Source organism: Hipposideros armiger, unplaced genomic scaffold (genome assembly GCF_001890085.2).
Source record: "Hipposideros armiger isolate ML-2016 unplaced genomic scaffold, ASM189008v1 scaffold_8, whole genome shotgun sequence".
NCBI classification, from domain to species: Eukaryota; Metazoa; Chordata; class Mammalia; order Chiroptera; family Hipposideridae; genus Hipposideros; species Hipposideros armiger.
Genome location: NW_017731358.1, coordinates 6,327,205 through 6,344,663, shown reverse-complemented (window position 1 = coordinate 6,344,663; position 17,459 = coordinate 6,327,205). Strand labels below are relative to the sequence as shown.

Here is a 17,459-nt window from a genome sequence, read left to right as displayed (position 1 = left end):
TTTGTTTTTTCCCCGTTGGTCATTGTTATTAACAAATATTACCTGCTCTGCGTTGAGCCCTGTTGAGAGGGCTCTGATTTCAAACTTAGCAGATGGAGCTGTCAGAGCCTCCTTGATGGGTGTCTGCCAGTTAGGGACCCCGCATTCTCTGATGTGGTGCCTGTCAGCCCCCTGGCTCTACATGGGTGTTCACGAGTGGGCTTGTTTCTGCTGGGAGGGCAGAGTGAGAGGGATCAGGGCCAAAGCATGAGGTGACGCTTCCTGATGACCCAACCGCGTGGTGAAGTTCCCATCAGATGGGAGTGGCTGTGCATCAAATAATCTCTCTGTACCGTCCTTCTTCCTAATCTAGGAGCACAGTCTGTAGCCTGGGAAGGGATGGAGTGCATGTGGTTTAGAGAGAATTTGGAGCCCAGGCGGGGTGAACTGAGAGCAGAGAGCTCCTAGTGCCAAGCTGTATACAATATCATGCCAGCTGCTCTAGAGAACCCGCAGTGATCAGGAAGCCACTTTGGCGGTGTCTGAGGCACCCAGAGAAAAGGACAGATGTCACGAGGACAGAGATGGGCAGTGCTGTCCCAGGCTTCCCAAGTGCAGAAAAGGTGAATTCTGGAAATCACAATATTATAGGTGTCAGTCCCAGGCCAGATAGGGAGTGGTTTAGAAACAGACCATTTTGTAGACTTGGAAAAACAAGTTGGGCTCTGTGAACATGAAAGACCATGGATTCTATTAAGGAACGCTGGATATGCTTGGTTTGTTTCTTGGAATAGGATGGTAGGTTGATGAATTTGTTTTTTGGGGTTTTTTTTGCCACATGGGGCCAGTTTATTGAAGTTAAATACCGCCCCCGCTTTGACTACTTTTCCATAAAGAAAATTAAAACACATACACACACAGGATATCTTTCTTTTATCAAAAGTGAGTCTCTGTTTTCCTGACTGCAGTGGGGAGAGCAGGGTAGGATGGGGCCACCCTGAGGGGAGGTATCTCCTTGGTGCTCTTACTGTGAGTCTGGCCTTGTTCTTTCTAGAGGATGGTACTTGTTTTTTTAATCAGCAATTTTTTTGTAACTATGAAAAGCAAGACGTGCTTCCAAGTCTGCAAGGGTTAGAGAATTGGAAGAGGATAGCTAGATAAAATAGCGAACAATTGCGTCAAGATTTTGAAGGATCCCAACAGACTGGGGCTGAAATACTGGGGCTGAAACTGAAAAAGCTGAATTAATTTTTGTGGTGTTTTGCTAATTAAAAAGGAATGCATGTACGTTTTATCAAGGGTTAATATAGGAAAGTGTAGAGAGGAAAAATTAACATTATTCCTGATATTGACAGAGAGAGCCATGGTCTCTCTCTGTAAGTTATTCCTATGCACATCGTAAGTGTTCCATATTTGTTTCTTTTATGGTCCTGCTTTGAAAGGCCAGAAGAGACAGGGTCTTCAGCTGTCCCCCTGACCTGTGCCTATCCCAGGTGGGTGTTCCCTGGCACCTGGAGGTTTCAGGGAAAATCACAGGGTTCTCTGCCTGGAATGTTCATGGGTGCCTGCGGAGCCGCACTCCTGGGTTCTTGGCAGGAAAGGGCACGGGCCTGGCTTATTATTATTATTATTATTATTAAACACCTCCTCCCATTGGCCCCCTGCTTCTTTACCTTCTTTCACAGCTTTCCTGCCACTCACTTTCCCCCTCAGCCTCTCCCCTCACCTGCCTTCAGTTGTGTCCCAGCTGGAGTTGTTGGAAACCCCACACACATTCTTCAGCAGCCTGCCTTGTCCTTGAGCAAATAAGTGTAGGTTCAGCCACAGTGCTGGGGCCCTGTACGTAGGTTAGCTCCAGTCCTGCCCAGGTCACACAAGGGAACAGGGGAGCTGAGACTTAAAGCAGGTTTGCTCCGTGGCCCCCACCCTGCGGGAGGGGCTGGTCCTCCTAGGCAGGACAGTCTGGTGGAGCAGTGGGCTGAGAGGGGTGTTTGCCCTGTGGTGCAAGGACAGAGCCTGGGCCGCCTGGCCCTGGGATCAGCCTCTCTCTCCAGGCTTAGCACTTCCCCCTTTGTCGTCCGCACTCAGTGGGTGTGGTGTGGGTGTGGGTGTGGGTATGGGTGTGGGTGGCTGCAGTACCAGGCCCAGCTCTCTGATCCCACCCAGGACAAAGATGGTTATCTGGGAAAGGGCCTGGCAGCAGGACACTGACTGCAGCTCCTTGATGCCTTTGTTTCTTTCTGCAGCGTCCTGAATGAGAGGTCAGATTATATGTTGTCACTCCTCTTGTCCCCGTCTGTTTTGCCACAATAACATCCACCTGCTCTTCCCTCTCTGTGTAACTCTAGCCCTGCATGAGGCTGGGAAGGACACGATGTCATAACACCACCTCAGTGAGCATCCCTCTTGTGGGGACGGTAAAAGGAACAAAGTGAGAACTCCCAGGAGAGGGGTCCCCGAGGAGCAGCTTGTCTCCCATCCGGATGCTGAGGGGCAGGAAGGGAATCTGAAAAAGAGGCTCCCAGGGAGCCAGAGCACCCTCTCCTGCCTTTCCTCCTGGGCCCCGGGGGCCAGCCAGCAGCTCTGCCCGGGTCTGCCCCTTTCCTTGACGACAGGCCCAGATGAGATGTTTTCTATGCCACAACCTGCAGGTGTGCTATGCCCGCCCTGCTTTCCAGGAGCTCGGCTGGCCATTCGGTGGCAGGTCCTATCAGAGTCCAGGCTTTCTGCTTCTTGCTTTATTTCTGTCTTATTCTCAAAGTAATATGTGATCTTTCTAGAATACCTAGACGTATAGAGAAGTATAAATGATGAAGGAAAAAACAACCTATAATCCCATTATCCAGAGGGAAACCATTTTTCACTTCTTGGCTTCTTGCTAGTTTCTTTTTGTCTTATTCTGTTTTAACTTTTATTTTTTAAATTAACAGTTAAATTGTCTTTTTTTTCTGACACATATATAGATTTGTGTAACTACCACACCATAAAACTTCTTCATGCAATCAGTTTTTAAGAATAATGTTAACAACATTCTTATTATTGGCAATGCAAGGTTCAAGGGATGTATAAGAATATAGTGCAAACAGGGAAGGTCCCGGCTCCCTATTCCGCTGACTGCTGTTAACAGTTGGTATATCCTTCTCCTTCTGTGCTTCTACCTAAATAACAGGGTTTTTGTTTTTCAGGATCATTTTTTAAAATAGGATCATTTTTTATCCATTTTTCTGTGATTTGCTCTTTTTCACATACCAGTAGATCTTGAAGATGTTTTCATATAAATGTAGATGTTGGCATATAAATCTACCTCAATCTTTTTAATAACTGAATAGTGTTTTATAATTTAGAGATGCTATAAATTTTAAATCATTACCCCATTGATAGACATTTGTCTCTGGTGTTTCATTATTCAGACAATGCAGTGAACATTTGTAAACATATGTATTCGGGAACAGGTCTAAATATTTATGACTATTCTGGAAAGTGAAGTTGTTGGGCCATTGAGTAAGTGTGCTTGAGCTTTGATAGATCCTGCTACCTTGCCCTCCAGAGAGGTGTTACCACACCTGACCATGTGTGACAGAGCCACATCCACACCAGCCATGATACTGCTGTCAGCCTTTTCCATCCCTGCTAAACTGGGCAAAAGGGCAACTTGCCTGCAGCTTCCTGGCCCCCAGGAAAACTGGGCATCCTTTCTTGTGATAATCAGCTTTTCATATTTCTTCTGTGAATCACCTTCTCGTACCCTTTGCCCGTTTTTCTACTGGGTGGTTTGTCTTTTTCTTCTTCACCTAGAACTCTGTAGTTACAGATGTTAACCTTTACCTGTTATCCATGTTCCAGATGTTCTCTGTGAGTCTGTTGCTTGCTTTAACTTTCTTTAGGGTGCCTTTCATTGTACAAAAGCTTTACATTGTTTTGTCATCAAATAAGAGCTAGACTATTTCTTGAGCCCTTACGAGTATATGGATCAGACATTGTTCCAAGCACTTTCCACATATTAACTCATTTAATCTTCACAAAAAATCCTGGGACGTGTATATTAAGATTATCCCCATTTTACAGATTAGGAAGGGGAGGTACCAAGGGGTTGAGAAACTTGTCAAAAGTCACATAGCCAAAAGGGGGAGCCAAGATTAGACCCCGGGCAGCCCTAGAGGCCACAGCCTCCCCAGTGAGCCTTCTGCAAGCCCACCTTTGCCCGTCCCGACCTCTGGGATTCATAGGTTGCTTGGGAAATCCACCCCCAGGATATAAAAATAGTGCCCTATATTTTGTTACAACATTTTGTTTCATTTTGTTCTTGAATTCATCTGGACTTTTCATTTGTTGATTGGGCCATGTGGGAGGAAGGGATTTCATTTTATTTCTTTAAGTCCCTTTTTTGGGGCTTTTTCTTTTACAGTTTTTTTTAACATTATCTTATGTTCTTAAAAGTGCTTTTTTGTACATGCTTTTTGTGGTCACATAATATTCCACCGTATAATGACACCATAAATTACTTACCCAGCGCCATAATATTGAAGGTTTGAGTTGTTTACCGTATTTCCTCCTTATAAATCATGCTGCAGAGAGCTTTTTCATGCATCAGTGTTTGTCCACATGTCAGATTATTTCCTCAGGATTTTTGCCTGGAAGAGAAATTTTAGAAGCTTGTTATCCACATTTTATACTAACATAAAGAAGGGAAAAAAGCCCAAATCTCTCTTTGTACAAGCAGAGGGCTAGGTGATGGATGGAGGCATCCATCAGTGTGAGCTTGCCCCAGAGCGTCTGTGAGTGTCTACAAGTCAGCTTGGGTGTGTATACAGCTGGAAGCCTCAAAAACAAAACTCTGAGGTGTCTGTGGAGGGCATTCATGGTATTAAGATGTCAGTGTTTCTGCTAACGTCTGTGGGAGCCCCACCTCCTGGGCATGCCACAAGCCAAGTTCCAGGAAAATCCAGGCTCCTCTAGAATCCGAAATACCAGGGAGCTTTCCACATTAATCTGGTCCCTTGGAAACTTCGGGTTCCAGGATCCAGGAAAGTCCCCATAGCTGCTCTGCAATAAAATCGTAAGCATAATTGAAGATAATGGAATCCAGAGGAATCTAAAGGCTGGGGGTTGATGGGAGGCCAACATTCCCACAGCCAGAAAACAGTGTGATTGAGGAGTTGATGCGTAGACTCTGCCAGGTCATGAAAATCAGCGTAAGCGCACTTACACAGATGATAAAAACCCAACAAGGAAGTTTGGCGATAAAACTTAATGGCCTGTCAAATCACAATCAGGACACTAAAACGGTGGAGTTCTGCTCCGGAGTATAACTCTCCTCTGGCTCTCCTGCAGCCTAAGCAGCCAGGATATCCTGGCAGCCAGGCCCAGGAGGCTGGGGCTAGGGTCAAGGCCAGCGCCGCCCATGACCCATGGCTCCCCTGAGCAGGCGGGCCAGACCTTTGCGTGGCCAGACCTTTCTCCTCATGATAAACTGTTTACAGAAGTTTATTGTTTAGCCTTAATATCTTGTTCAGGGAGTAGAGGGATTGATGTTAGAGGCGAAAACCATAGCAATATCACGAGAACGCTAGGGTATGTATGGGAAACTTGATAACAACATCTATAGGTGTTGGAGATTTCCAAAGATGTGTGTTAGACCTAGTAAGGAGCAGGGGAAGTGTATAAATGGTGGTGGGGAGGGGAAGGGTACATGCACCGTGACTGGCTTGACTGCCGGTTATACTTAATAGAGATGTTTAATGAAACTAGCAACTATTTGGGTGCAAAGCAAGGCTTGCCGCAAAATAATTTAGTCCAGTTAAACCTTGTGTGCACAGGTGTAAAGCTGAATATATAGCCATGAGGTTAATTAATCCAAAAATGTGTAGAACACCATCCTTGGTACCAGGGGTGTGGTGGCGAGCTGGACAGACAGCTAAGCCTGTCCAGAGGTAGTCCAGTTGGGGGAATGGACAAATAACAGTAAGCAAACAGTAAGCAAATTACTCCAGCTGTTATAAGTACAATGGAGAAAATAAACAGGGTATCTGAAGAGAGTGGTGGGGTGAGGCTCCTTGGGGTTGGGTGGCCAGGGAGTTGCTCTGTAGAAGTGAAATTTGAGCTACAGGCTGAATGAGGTGAGGGGGTCAGCCATGCAAAGACCTGGGGGAAGATAGTGTTGCAGGCAACAACGGTAAGAGCCCTGAGGGAGACGTGAACTTGGCGTGATAGGGGAACAGAAGGAGGGCCACAGGATGCAGGGTGCAGGACAGGAGGGAGGCGGGGCTCGGGTGGTGTGGGGCTTGTGGCTGGGGTAGGGAGTTTGGGTTTTGATCTGTCGGCCATGGGCATGTTTTAACCAAGGGAATTTGATCTGATTTATATTTTGGAAAGGTGCCCTGGGTACTCCTAAATATTAGGAGACAGCAATATAACAAGACAGCCCAGAATTAAATGCCATAGAAATATATGAATAGGAAGTATTTTGTGAGTAGAAAAGAAATCGGTGGTTCAGTGGGGCTGAACCTTCCCCAGTGGATTAGGCAAAAGATTTCTGAGCTGGTGTTCGTTCATTCTTCTTTCCTCCCGGGTACCCTGGTGTCAGGACTGTCTGACTGGGGCAGGCAGTGCAGGGGACATCACCAGAGCCCCCGTGCCATGGGAATGGCTTCTCTTGATTTCTTCCCACAGGGTGTGGACACTGTAAGAAAATGAAGCCCGAGTTTGAGAGTGCAGCGGAAGTCCTCCACGGAGAAGCAGGCGTAAGCATCCTTTTCTCAACCTCCCCCCACTCTTCCCTTCTAAAGCATCAGTGACATGAATCGTTACAGTGACTCTCCCCTGCCAGCTCTGCAGCAGCTCCTCCAGTCCCTGGAGGCCTGTGGTACTTCTGTGTCTCCGAGTAGACATGTCTTAGACTGGTGGGGCCCCTACCCGGGATGGAGGGGTGCAGAGAGACAGTGGGGCCATGTTCCCATGCCCACCCAGGTGACCTCCAACAGGTCATGGCTCTGGGGTGAAACCCCAAGATTCTCCCTCTTTTCTCTGGGAACCTGGCTATTGAGAACAGCTGCTTAATGGGGCAGATTTAAAAGCCTAATCTCACCCTGTAAATGAGAAATGATGGATCTGGTGGTGTTCAGTCATTCCCTAGGCTATATGAACCCAGGGCCAGTCACCCCTCACTCCTCAGTGAAACCCCAGCAGGTCCAGGGTGGGTTGGGGGCTGTCGTCTGGGCTCCTCTGTTTTGCCAGCACTGTGTCTGAGGCTGTCATGCATGGTTGGCCTCTCCCCCATCCCAGAGCTCTGGTGTCCTTGCAGCTGTCGATGCCACTGTCAACAAGGCCCTGGCAGAAAGATTCCACATCTCCGAGTTTCCTACTTTGAAATATTTTAAGAATGGAGAGAAATATGCAGTGCCCGTGCTCAGAACGAAGAAGAATTTTCTTGAGTGGATGCGAAAGTAAGTTTCATGGTCTTGCCTAGTGTATCTTGATTCCTGGCTGCTGCTATCGGCCACTGGAGATGGCCTTGAAGAGGTGAAGTAAACTGCAGAGGCTGCTGTCCTTGTCTCATGGCCCCGGGAGCCAAGATATATGTGACTGCCCCAATCCTAAAGCCATCTCTGGTGTGCTGACCACGAGTCCTCAGCCAGCAGGTCACTGGTAGCCTTTCTGGATATAGTTTCATCAGTATTAGTAAGCCTTGTGTTTCCTGTTTTTCTAGGACCCCCTTTCCCAATGCCTTGGCTCCAGGTTTCATCATCTGCACTTTATTCCATCCCCTTGGAACGAGTGAAGGAAACACAGCTCTTCACATCCAGAGCTGGACTCATTTGGGCCCACGTTTGCTCGTGGCTGACTGGACCTCTGGCAGTGTCCACAGTGCAGCCTGTGGTGTTTGGGGGTTGAGAATAAAGATTTCAGAGAGCTCCCCCAGCCTTCCTATTAGTTTGCTAGGGTTCCCACAACAAGTAACACGGACTGAGTGGCTTAATAGCAGAAGTTAAGCTCCCGATGTTGTTATAAAGTTATGAACTTCTGGAGACCAGAAGTTCAAGATAAGATGTTGGCAGGACTGGTTTCTCCCGAGGCCCCTCTCCTTGGCCGTCTTCTCCCTGTGTCCTCACATGGTCTTCCCTCTGTGGCTGTATCCTCATCTCCTTTCATAAAAGGACACCAGTCAGATTGGATTAGGGACCACCCTAATGACCTCATTTTAACTGAATTACCTCTCTAAAGACCCTATCTCCAAATGCAGTCTCATTCTGATGTACCGGGGGTTAGGACTTCAACCTAAGAATTTGGGGTGGGAGGTGGGGAGGGGGGACATAAGTTAGCCCATAACAGCCTGCAAATCCAGAGAAACTGAGTAGTCTTGTGATTACTGGCCCAAGGACTGCCTACTCACTCACGGACTTTGGACCCTGCAGTTTTTAGCATTTCCCCCCCTGTGGGGACAAGGAGACATAGTCAAGCCTTTGCAGAGGTCCCTGGTATGTGGTTTAATGATGCCCATGTGAGAACCAAGTCTTTAGAATCACAAAGTGACAAAAGCATTGTGCCAAACAGCAGCATCTAAATTGAGTTGCTTTGTTAGGACATTGGTCCTCAAACCCAGATGTACACAAGCGTCACCTGGTGTTGAGATGCTTAAAGTGCAGTTTCTGGGGCTGCTATCCCTGAAGCTTTGATTCATTTCAGGAAGTGTGAATGGGGCCCTCAGCTGTAGTGTTTTGAAAAACACCAGCTTATGGGATGGGAGCAGAGTTCCCCTAGGTTCAGGAGGGGCCCATGAGAAGCCGTGAGTGGACTGGCAAGGTCCTGGTCTCTGCTCTTCCCACAGCCCTGCTTATTAGGGGAGTGGAGTCTACGGGTAGCCAGACCTTGTCTTAGGGACCAGAAGGGAGTGGTGGTTCTCTTGCAAAGCAGATGAGACGTTCACGCCCCTGGCCTTTCTGATATAGAAGCAAGTTGCTATTTCCGCTTGCCTCCAGCCTCCCCCTGGGGCCAGGGCTGGTTCACTGGGAGGGATTGAATGGGGTGGGGGGTTCAGGCAAGATCCTTGGTGCTTGCACTGGTGGGCAGAGAGCCCAGGGAGTTGGACATTAATCATTGCTAATCTCTGCTCCAGAGGCCTGGACACGGATAGCAAGCGTGGGGTCTCTGTCGTTTTTGTATGCAGTCGCCCCGCTAAGCACCTGAAACGCACTGAGGGTGACAGCATGGACTTTGGGGTCCGAGAGACTGCGCTCGGATTGGGACCCCCAGCCAGTTGCTTGGCCCTGATGAGTCCCAATTTCCCATCTTCCAAATGGAAACAATACTTTTTCCATAGATTTGTCTAGAGAATCAAATGCGACTACTGTGCTTAGTTAGCATGTTGCATGGTGTGGAAGGAAATACAGAAAGGAAGCTGTTTTTATTTTTGATGGCAGCTGTCATTTGGAGCTGTAACTGACAGTATCACCGCATAAGTGGTAATACCTTCCCAGCGTTTGCAGAATGCTTCTATATCTGTTGCCCCAGTTCATCCTCAGATCCTACTGAGGTCAGAGTCTTCATTCTTACTTCCTTGAAAAGAAGCCGAGGTTCAGAGAGGTCAAGGGCCTCGCCCAGGGACAAGTAATTTTTTGGGGAGCTTGGAAGAGATCCTGCAGGCAGAGCATGCATAGCAGATGGCTCTGACACGGCGCGTTGAGGCTTGTCACCTAGAAGGAGCGTGAGCAGACCGTGTTAGGTGAGGCTGATGGTGTTTCCAGCCTTGTTCACAAATGGTTGCACTGCGGGTAACGGAGACACGCCTGCCAGCAGGCCAGCCTGAGGAGGCAGGATTCAGAGATCGGGCAGAGCAGTAAGGTCTGGTAGGCGGTGTCCACCACAGAGCCAGAGTTTATGACAGGGGACCTGGAGGACAAAGAAAAGGGAGGCAGACAGGAAGGCTGGGAGGGGCCAGAGTTGGTCAGAGCAGGGGTGACATTAACCCAAATGGAAAAGCTGGGAGGGAGCTGATTTGGGAGGTGTGGAGGAGGGGGAAAGTAATATGTTCTAAGTCTTGTTAGAATTGGCCTGACAGTGGTACCTCCAGGTAGAAATACCTGGAAAACACCTGGAAATAGGGGACTCGAGTCATCCTTAGCCACAGGGATTATGGAAGCTATTCAGGTAGATGAGATCTTTTGAGAACTGTGGGGGCTCAGAGGGAGAGCTAGAAAAAGAGCTGTCACGAAGGTGGGGAAGTGACACTCTGTGGGCTCTCTGTAGAGGTGGCTCAGTGAGGCCGGGTCAGAAGCCAGGTTATGCAGGGGCGAAGGAAAGAATGCAGGGGCGAAGGAAAGAGTGCAGGGGAGGATGTGTCAGCCCTGGTGCAGACCACGCCGTAGAGACACGTCTCAGAGAAGGGAGAGAGAAGTGCGGCTGTAGAGCAGGGGACAAGGCAACAAAGGCTTTTAAAAGACCCTGGAGACCTATACTTTTGTGAGGCAGGTTGGAAGGAAGCAGCAGACAGAAACAGAATGAAAATTATAAACACTTATTGAACGCCTGTCATTTATTGGAGTATATAGGCTCTCAGCAACTGTTACTTGCTTGACTGACTGGGTGCTTTACATACACTGTCTCTGCTCTTTATAAGGATCCCAGGAGGTAGGTTTCAGTTTGCTCATTTAACAGAAAAGAAAATGGAAGCTCAGAGGGGTTTAGTAACTTACCTAAGATGACACAGCCGGTAAGTAATCTGGATCTGAACCGAGGCCCACCTCGGTTCCTTGCTCCTTAGCCTGTGCTCTCCCCCTGAGAACAAAGCCTCAGGAGCAGAAGATAATGGAGGGCCCTTCAGAGTCCCAGAAGAGACAAGAGGGAGGGGGAAGAAGTCTAGGCCCATGGCAAGGAGATGACGGCCCACACCTGGAGAGGTTGCCCTGCCCCAAAAGGGGCTCAGGTCTTCCACACCTTCACAAATGGCTTCTTAATGGGCTTCTCGACAGGAATTAGAATATCTTTGCTGATGCTACCGATTTGTTCATGTTTAAACTGAGGTTTTAAATTAAATTTTAGAAAGGATACAACGTGATGTTTTTTCTTTCCTGCTCCCGAGGGGTGGTGGGGAGAGGTCGAAGCGCTTGCCTTTATAGGATCCTCTTCTTATGACTCTGTCCCCTCCATCCCTGGCTTCCCGCAGCCCCGAGGCCCCCCCACCTCCAGAGCCCACGTGGGAAGAACAGCAGACCAGCGTGTTGCATCTGGTAGGGGACAATTTCCGGGAGACCCTGAAGAAGAAGAAACACACCTTGGTCATGTTCTACGCCCCTTGTAAGTAGCTGGGGCGCTCACGGAGGGGCGAGGTAGAGGGGTGGGCCTGATGGACCCAAGAAGATCCCCCCAGGACCAGGGCAGCCGCAGGTTGACTCGGGGCTCACCTCTATTGTGAGCAAGGCTCCCCAGTTTCATTCCAGGCTTGAGGTCCTTCAAAATCCAGGGCCTCCTTCATTCAGCCACGTTAGGTTTTCCCCTTCTTTCTGGGGAGCCTTGCTCACATCAGTCCTAAAATCCTCTGCTGCTGTTGGTGGCAGGGATCTGCCACATAATTATTCAGTCTCCTCTCATCCTTGGAATCTTTCAGGCTGCCGGCCTCCCACACGGCCACTTCCTTCCACCCCTCAGCTCCCTCCGTCCCTCCAGACACTGACTTCACCTTCAAGCCTCGGCACTTAGCAGCTTCCCAAGTGGCTTTGAAGCCAGTGGTTTTGAAGCTGTGGTGAAAGCAGTCACTTTCCTGGGAACTCCTGAGATCCTGCGATCAGTTTTAATCAAAGTTTAAGTTGAGGAAGTGACGCGCCTGCTAACATTGGTGTTGGTGACCTCGGGTTTTGTGTATTCCCATTTTGAAGTTAATTGATACTTAAAAGGAAAGGCTCTTGATTTTCCCACTCTTCTGTTGCCCTTCTCTCTCTCCCCCAGGTTATATATATCTCGGCTTAATGGAGTGGGGATAATAAAGCCGTGCGCTACAGAGAAGCCTGGCAACTCAATTTAGTCATAAACCTGCTGGGCTGTAGCCAGCCTTCCTGGTTGCTCCCCTCAAGTGCCAGTCATCTGTCATGTGTACCCTCAGTTCTCACTGTCTGGAAGGGGTCGCCTCCTGGGCCCTGCCATCCCCCAGCCTCAGACCCCCACCCTCAGGCAGCCAGCACATCCCTCTGTTTTTGTCTTTTCTTTTCCGAGCAGGACTTGTGCTGTCTCGGTTCCTTATCAAGCTCCTTGCTGTCCTCATCTGTCCTTAGAGTATGTCTAAAAGACTTGATGGGATTTTTTTTTTTTTAAGATTTTAAAATTTTTTTTTTATTGGGGAATTGGGGGGAGGGGAACAGTGCTGGGGAATTGGGGGAAGGGGAACAGACAAGTTGCTGTCATTTTGTTCTTCAGTCTAGTTGTGGAGGACGTTGCTTCACTGACCCAAGTTGGCACCATCATTGCGCTCTTCCCGGGTGAGGCAGATCAGTCGCCGGCTTCTGGACGGCCGCTCACTGCGGCTGCTGGCCGCTCACGCTGGCTGCTGGCTACACACGGTAGCCCATGGCAACCCACTGCCACAGGGGATTGCAGCCTACGCCGTCGCCGGCGACTCATGGCAGCCCAGCTCCAGGTTGAGCTGTTGTTTAGCATCTTAGCTGTGGAGGGCAGTGTCACTGGCCCTCATATGTGGGATCCGAACCGGGGCCCTCTGGCATCCCAAGCCAGTTCTTAACCATTGCGCCACTCGGCCAGCCCTTGATGGGATTTTAAGAGGTTAACATCTTCCTTCTGGGCAGAGAGTGGGATGCACAACTGAGACCCAAGAGATGCGATACATGACTTGCCCAAGGCCGCGACAAGTTAGTGACTGAGCCCTTCCTGAAGCCTGGGCTGGTGCTGTCCCTTTTGTCCATAGAGCGGAAGGGCTTTCTCAGCAGTGATCGAGAACCTGGCCATAGAAGTGGGAGTTGGTGACCAGCGTCTGGGTGGCCTTTAGAAAGCCCAGACTAAATACTTTCCCCTGGAAATGCTACTCTCTTTCCACCAGACCCTGGGATGGGGACTCCTACCTGCTGGGGTCCTGAAGGCCTCTCTCAAATACCTGTGTGCTACGTGGTGTCCTGTGTCAAGGGAAGGAGGCGTGGCAAGAAGTAACTTTAAACGCAGTCCATTCAGGGCATGTCATTGAGCGACTCAACTTTGGGCAGTGGGCTTGGCGCTTAGAATCTTCCATCTCCTTACTGCACACGCCTGTCCCTGAACTCTTCTCCAGACACTGTAAGATGGGCTCATCAGTGGGTGAAAGGGTCTTGGGGGGTGGGGAATGACGCAAAGTCAAACAAATCTGTTTTTAAAATTTTCATAATATATGCTTTTTATAATATATAGTAGTATATAATATATACTTACACTTGTTTACATATAAAGACTCTAACTACTACAGAAAGGTTAAACATCTGATGAAGGTAGGTAGGAAGTAAAGCAAAAGCTGACCTCTATGTTTCTCCCACCATCTCTACTGCCCACATCCCGCCTCCCCACACACCCCGCCCCCCAGTTTCCACACAGACCTTCCTCCTGCTGTTTCACTGTTCTCTCCTGTTCCAAGCCCCGCTTTGCTCTGAATGGTCTGGCCATGGCGACTGCCTTTCTCAGGCCAGCTTGGCTGAGTCTCCGGAATTGGAATTTTCCGTCCTGTCCTCAGTCTTTGTTCCTCCCTCCGCACTGTGGGAAAAGTCTTTGGCTTCCTGCTTCCCAGAGGTGATGCCTTTTTTTTTAAAGAGCCCAAATTAAAAAATCATGCCTCTTCGGGCCCACCTGACACCTCCTGGCAACATCTTCATGCCCTTTCTAAAGCAGCCTCCTCTCTGGTTATTCATCCGCCGTGCTCTTTCTTTCGGATAATGAGAAAATTAGATGCAACAGAAGGCCATTATTAATCTGAGACCTCGATACTTTAAATTGATGTTAACAGGAATTTGCACGAGGCTGATCGTTACCTTTAGACTTTCAGTGAGCAAAGAGATGAGGAAGGAAAAATTAATAGTGATGCCAGATTTGGGGGAAGAGGGCAGCCCGATGCAATTAGCGGGCATCATACCACCGAGGAAGGGCCTCTGGGTGCCATGGGGGCATGGCTTTGACAAGCCTTGTCAACAGCACGCACACTGTGCTCTTTAAATGTTTTGAAAGCTGTATGCTGTCATTCCTTTCATTAATTTGAGCTTTTCTTCCCTCTGCTAGGTCATATTAGTGAAGTGGTCTCATAATTGCCATTGAGGCTGGGTAAAATAACATCTATTAGCATCTGCCATGAATTAGGCTGTGCTGGGTACTTTGTTTCATTTAGTTCTGATATAACCTATGCCTAGCCTAGCTCTCTACTCCTGGATCAGATGTTGGAAAAAACTCCTTTAAGCCCTCTGCTCATCACCATCCACACTCTGCTGGGGCCAGCAGGCCATTCTGCCAGCCAGGCCACGTGGGTGGTCCTGCCCATCTCAGGAACCGGCTCAAGGGCTAACTTCAGATTAAAGTTGTAGCTTAGTCTTAATTTGGTTTCACAAAACCCTTTGAAATGCCAGTCGTTATTATCTTATTTTAAAAAGAGAGAAAGCAGACGAGCAAAGCCACTCCTTGGCTTCCCCAAGGCCGAGGGAGGGCCAGAGGCCTGGCAGGGCTGTTTGTCAGAAAGTTGGCTGGAGCCAGGTCTCCCCACAGGGCAGTTAGCCTCCCCCACCTGTGTTTTGATCAGAATTTTAATTACCACTGTCATGGAAGTGCTCCCCTCAAAGCAGTTCTGTCCTCTTGGCAGTTGTGTTCCGTGCCTAGGGAGTGGTTGAGAGGAGAGGTTGGTTGAGAGAGGAGGTGGGCTTGGGTTTTCATCTGCTCATGCTGAGGGAAGGGCCTCGCCAGCAGGTCTTGGCCCCAGCGGCCTGCAGCTTCCCAGGCTCTCTCCTCAGTGCATGTTGCCCCGGGTTCACTGGGACAGAAGGAAAAAGTGACCCCACATGGGTGCCAGCCCATGCCTGAGATGCTGTCTTCAGAGCTGCAGGGGCTCAGGGTGGGACATGGAACAAGAGACATAGGATGGCGTGCACACCACTGTCACATCCAGGGCCTCCGGGGTCACGAGTCCTCATCCACTCTGAGGGGCCTCTTCCCTGGGTCGGGAACACAGGCCCTGAGGAGCATCAGGGACTCCCTGCAGCTTGTCCTCCTCTTAGCCTGACTTTGGCTTTCCCGTTCCTGTATCTGAGGTTCAGGCTGATTGTAGAGCAAAGGGTAGAAGGACAGCGTGAGGACTAGGGGCCTGGTTTGGTTGCTTGGTCTGGAGCAGGGGTGGGAATTGCTCAGAATGTGGAAGTTAGTAAGTAGCAAATTATGAGCAGCGGGGCCTCAGGCAGGGTGGTTGCTCCTGGTCCCCCGCCTTTCCCAGTCCCACTTTCTCAGTCATGAAATGGAGAGGTTTGCCATTGTCACGTGCAAAAGAAGGGGGCTTTATAACAGGCTCAGAGAATCCTGAGCGCACATCCGCCTCTGCTAAGCCCAAAGCTCCTTCTGTACCTATTGGGTCGTTGGGAAAGTCATTACATATTTTTCTATGTTTCTCAATGCAAAAATGCATCATGGCTTTCCTGACAACCCAATAGATCAGGCTCTTCCAGCCCTGAGGGCAGCTCTCTGTAAAGGGAGACTGTCTCTCCCACCCTTAGCCTCTTAGTTTGGGTGCAGGATGGAAGGTTCCCAGACAGGAGTGGGCCTGCCGCTTGCACAGGGATTCCCTGCAAAGCCCTCATGCCTACAGCTGACACATAAGATGGTCGTTTGAGGGGCAGGATTGATACATGGACCCTGACCATGAGGTGTGCAGGGCGTGGGAGTCAGAAGAACCCGCATAGTCTGTTGGGTGGAGAGAAGGTCCTGGAAAGGCCTCTCCAGAGGTTCCAGGAAGGGCTCCTGGTTCTGCAGCCTCCCCGTCATGTACAACATTCTCTCCCCATCTCACACAGGGTGCCCACACTGTAAGAAGGTCATTCCACACTTTACTGCCACTGCTGACGTCTTCAGAGATGACCGAAAGGTAAGGATACCCCTCTTCACCTGTTGTCCTGCCTCCAACCTTGCCCTATCACCAATTCCCACACCTTCCTCCTTTTCATTCAGTTCCCTTCCCAAATAGGATCTGCAGAGACCAGAGGATTCTGGGAACTGGGACATTTCTTTTTTCATAAGGCAGGATAATAGGGGCTGAATGTGTGCTTCAGAATCAACTAAAAGGGATACACTGGCCCTTCCTTGGCGGAGGGGACTGTAATGGCTCAGTGTGGGTGGTAAAGGGATCATCCGTTTATTTTCTTAGAGCTTGATCCTTTTTATAGTAGGATTTGTAGTCATGCATTACTTATATAATTAAAAATACAAATTTAAAAATCTGACAGAAGTCGACTATAGGCAGCCAGTGTGGAGGCGAGCAGGCTATGTCTGTGGAACCTCCTCGTGCCTCAGTGAAAGGCTCTTGCAGGGGCCGACTGATGAAGCATAAAATTAACAAGCTAGAGCTGCAGATCGGATTAGAGTGTGGGGATAGTGGAGGCCCCCAGGCACGTCCTCCAGGCCTGTCCCCTAGCAGCCATGGCAGTGCAAGCCACCACCCGGTGAAGGCAGTGTGTGATTCCAGAGGCCGAGGGGTCAGGTGACTAGGGGTGGTATGGCTTGGCTGCTCCTAACCTGTGTGACATAGAAGAAGTCATAGCAACTCTGTCCCTTCTCTGTAAAGTTGGGATACTGGTGTAGATGAACACAAAGACCATTCCTAGCCTGGGGCAATGTCTTAGGAACCTGTCCCCTGCCAGGCCGCAGAAACACATCCACATGCACCAATCCAAAGTCAGATACATCTCTGCCCTGGTGCCTTATTTCCCTGAGTGGAATCCTTAGGCACAGCCGGGGCAGGCTGGAAACAGATGCTGGATCACCGTGAGTTGGCCCTACTGGAGTGGCAGCGATGGGGTGGGGAGAGCTTTGCGGGACAGCAGTTCAGAGGAAACCAGGCTGGAGCGCAGGCATATGTGTGGAGTGTGGGGACTCAGACCCCAGGACGCTGCCCTAGACTCAGGGAGACCCGTCGTCATCCACTAGCCCTGGCCATGCCTTTGAGGCACCCTCACCCCTCCAAGAGGGAGCATAAGGACCTCCACCTGCCACTTGGCCCGCATTGAGAGGGGCATGGCGAGAAGGGGCTTCCCGTCTTCCGTCTCCCTCACCGTCCAGCCTGCTTCTGCCACTAGGACGGGTGCATACGACAGGGCGGCTGCTCCTTCTCTGGGAGCTCCAGGAAGGTCCAGCGTAGCCCAGGCGGCCAGTCCCTACAGGGCTCCCTGCCAACCTGGGCATCAGGTGGTACGGGGAGGCCTTGAACCCCTGAGCCAGGACGGGACTGGCAGTCCCTCCAAGTCGACTCCTATCATCCCTCAGTACACTCAGTG

General features: G+C 49.7%; 1 protein-coding gene across 1 annotated transcript in view; it reads left to right on the top strand.

Annotated features, from left to right (window-relative positions):
* The window catches only part of PDIA5 (protein disulfide isomerase family A member 5), an 87,367-nt gene that overhangs the window by 63,858 nt on the left and 6,050 nt on the right, over window positions 1–17,459 (top strand). Inside the window, exons 12-15 of the mRNA XM_019652582.1 lie at window positions 6,649–6,719; window positions 7,261–7,421; window positions 11,138–11,268; window positions 15,984–16,054. Of these exons, the coding sequence (XP_019508127.1) occupies window positions 6,649–6,719; window positions 7,261–7,421; window positions 11,138–11,268; window positions 15,984–16,054 (434 nt within the window). The remainder of the gene's footprint in view (window positions 1–6,648; window positions 6,720–7,260; window positions 7,422–11,137; window positions 11,269–15,983; window positions 16,055–17,459) is intronic.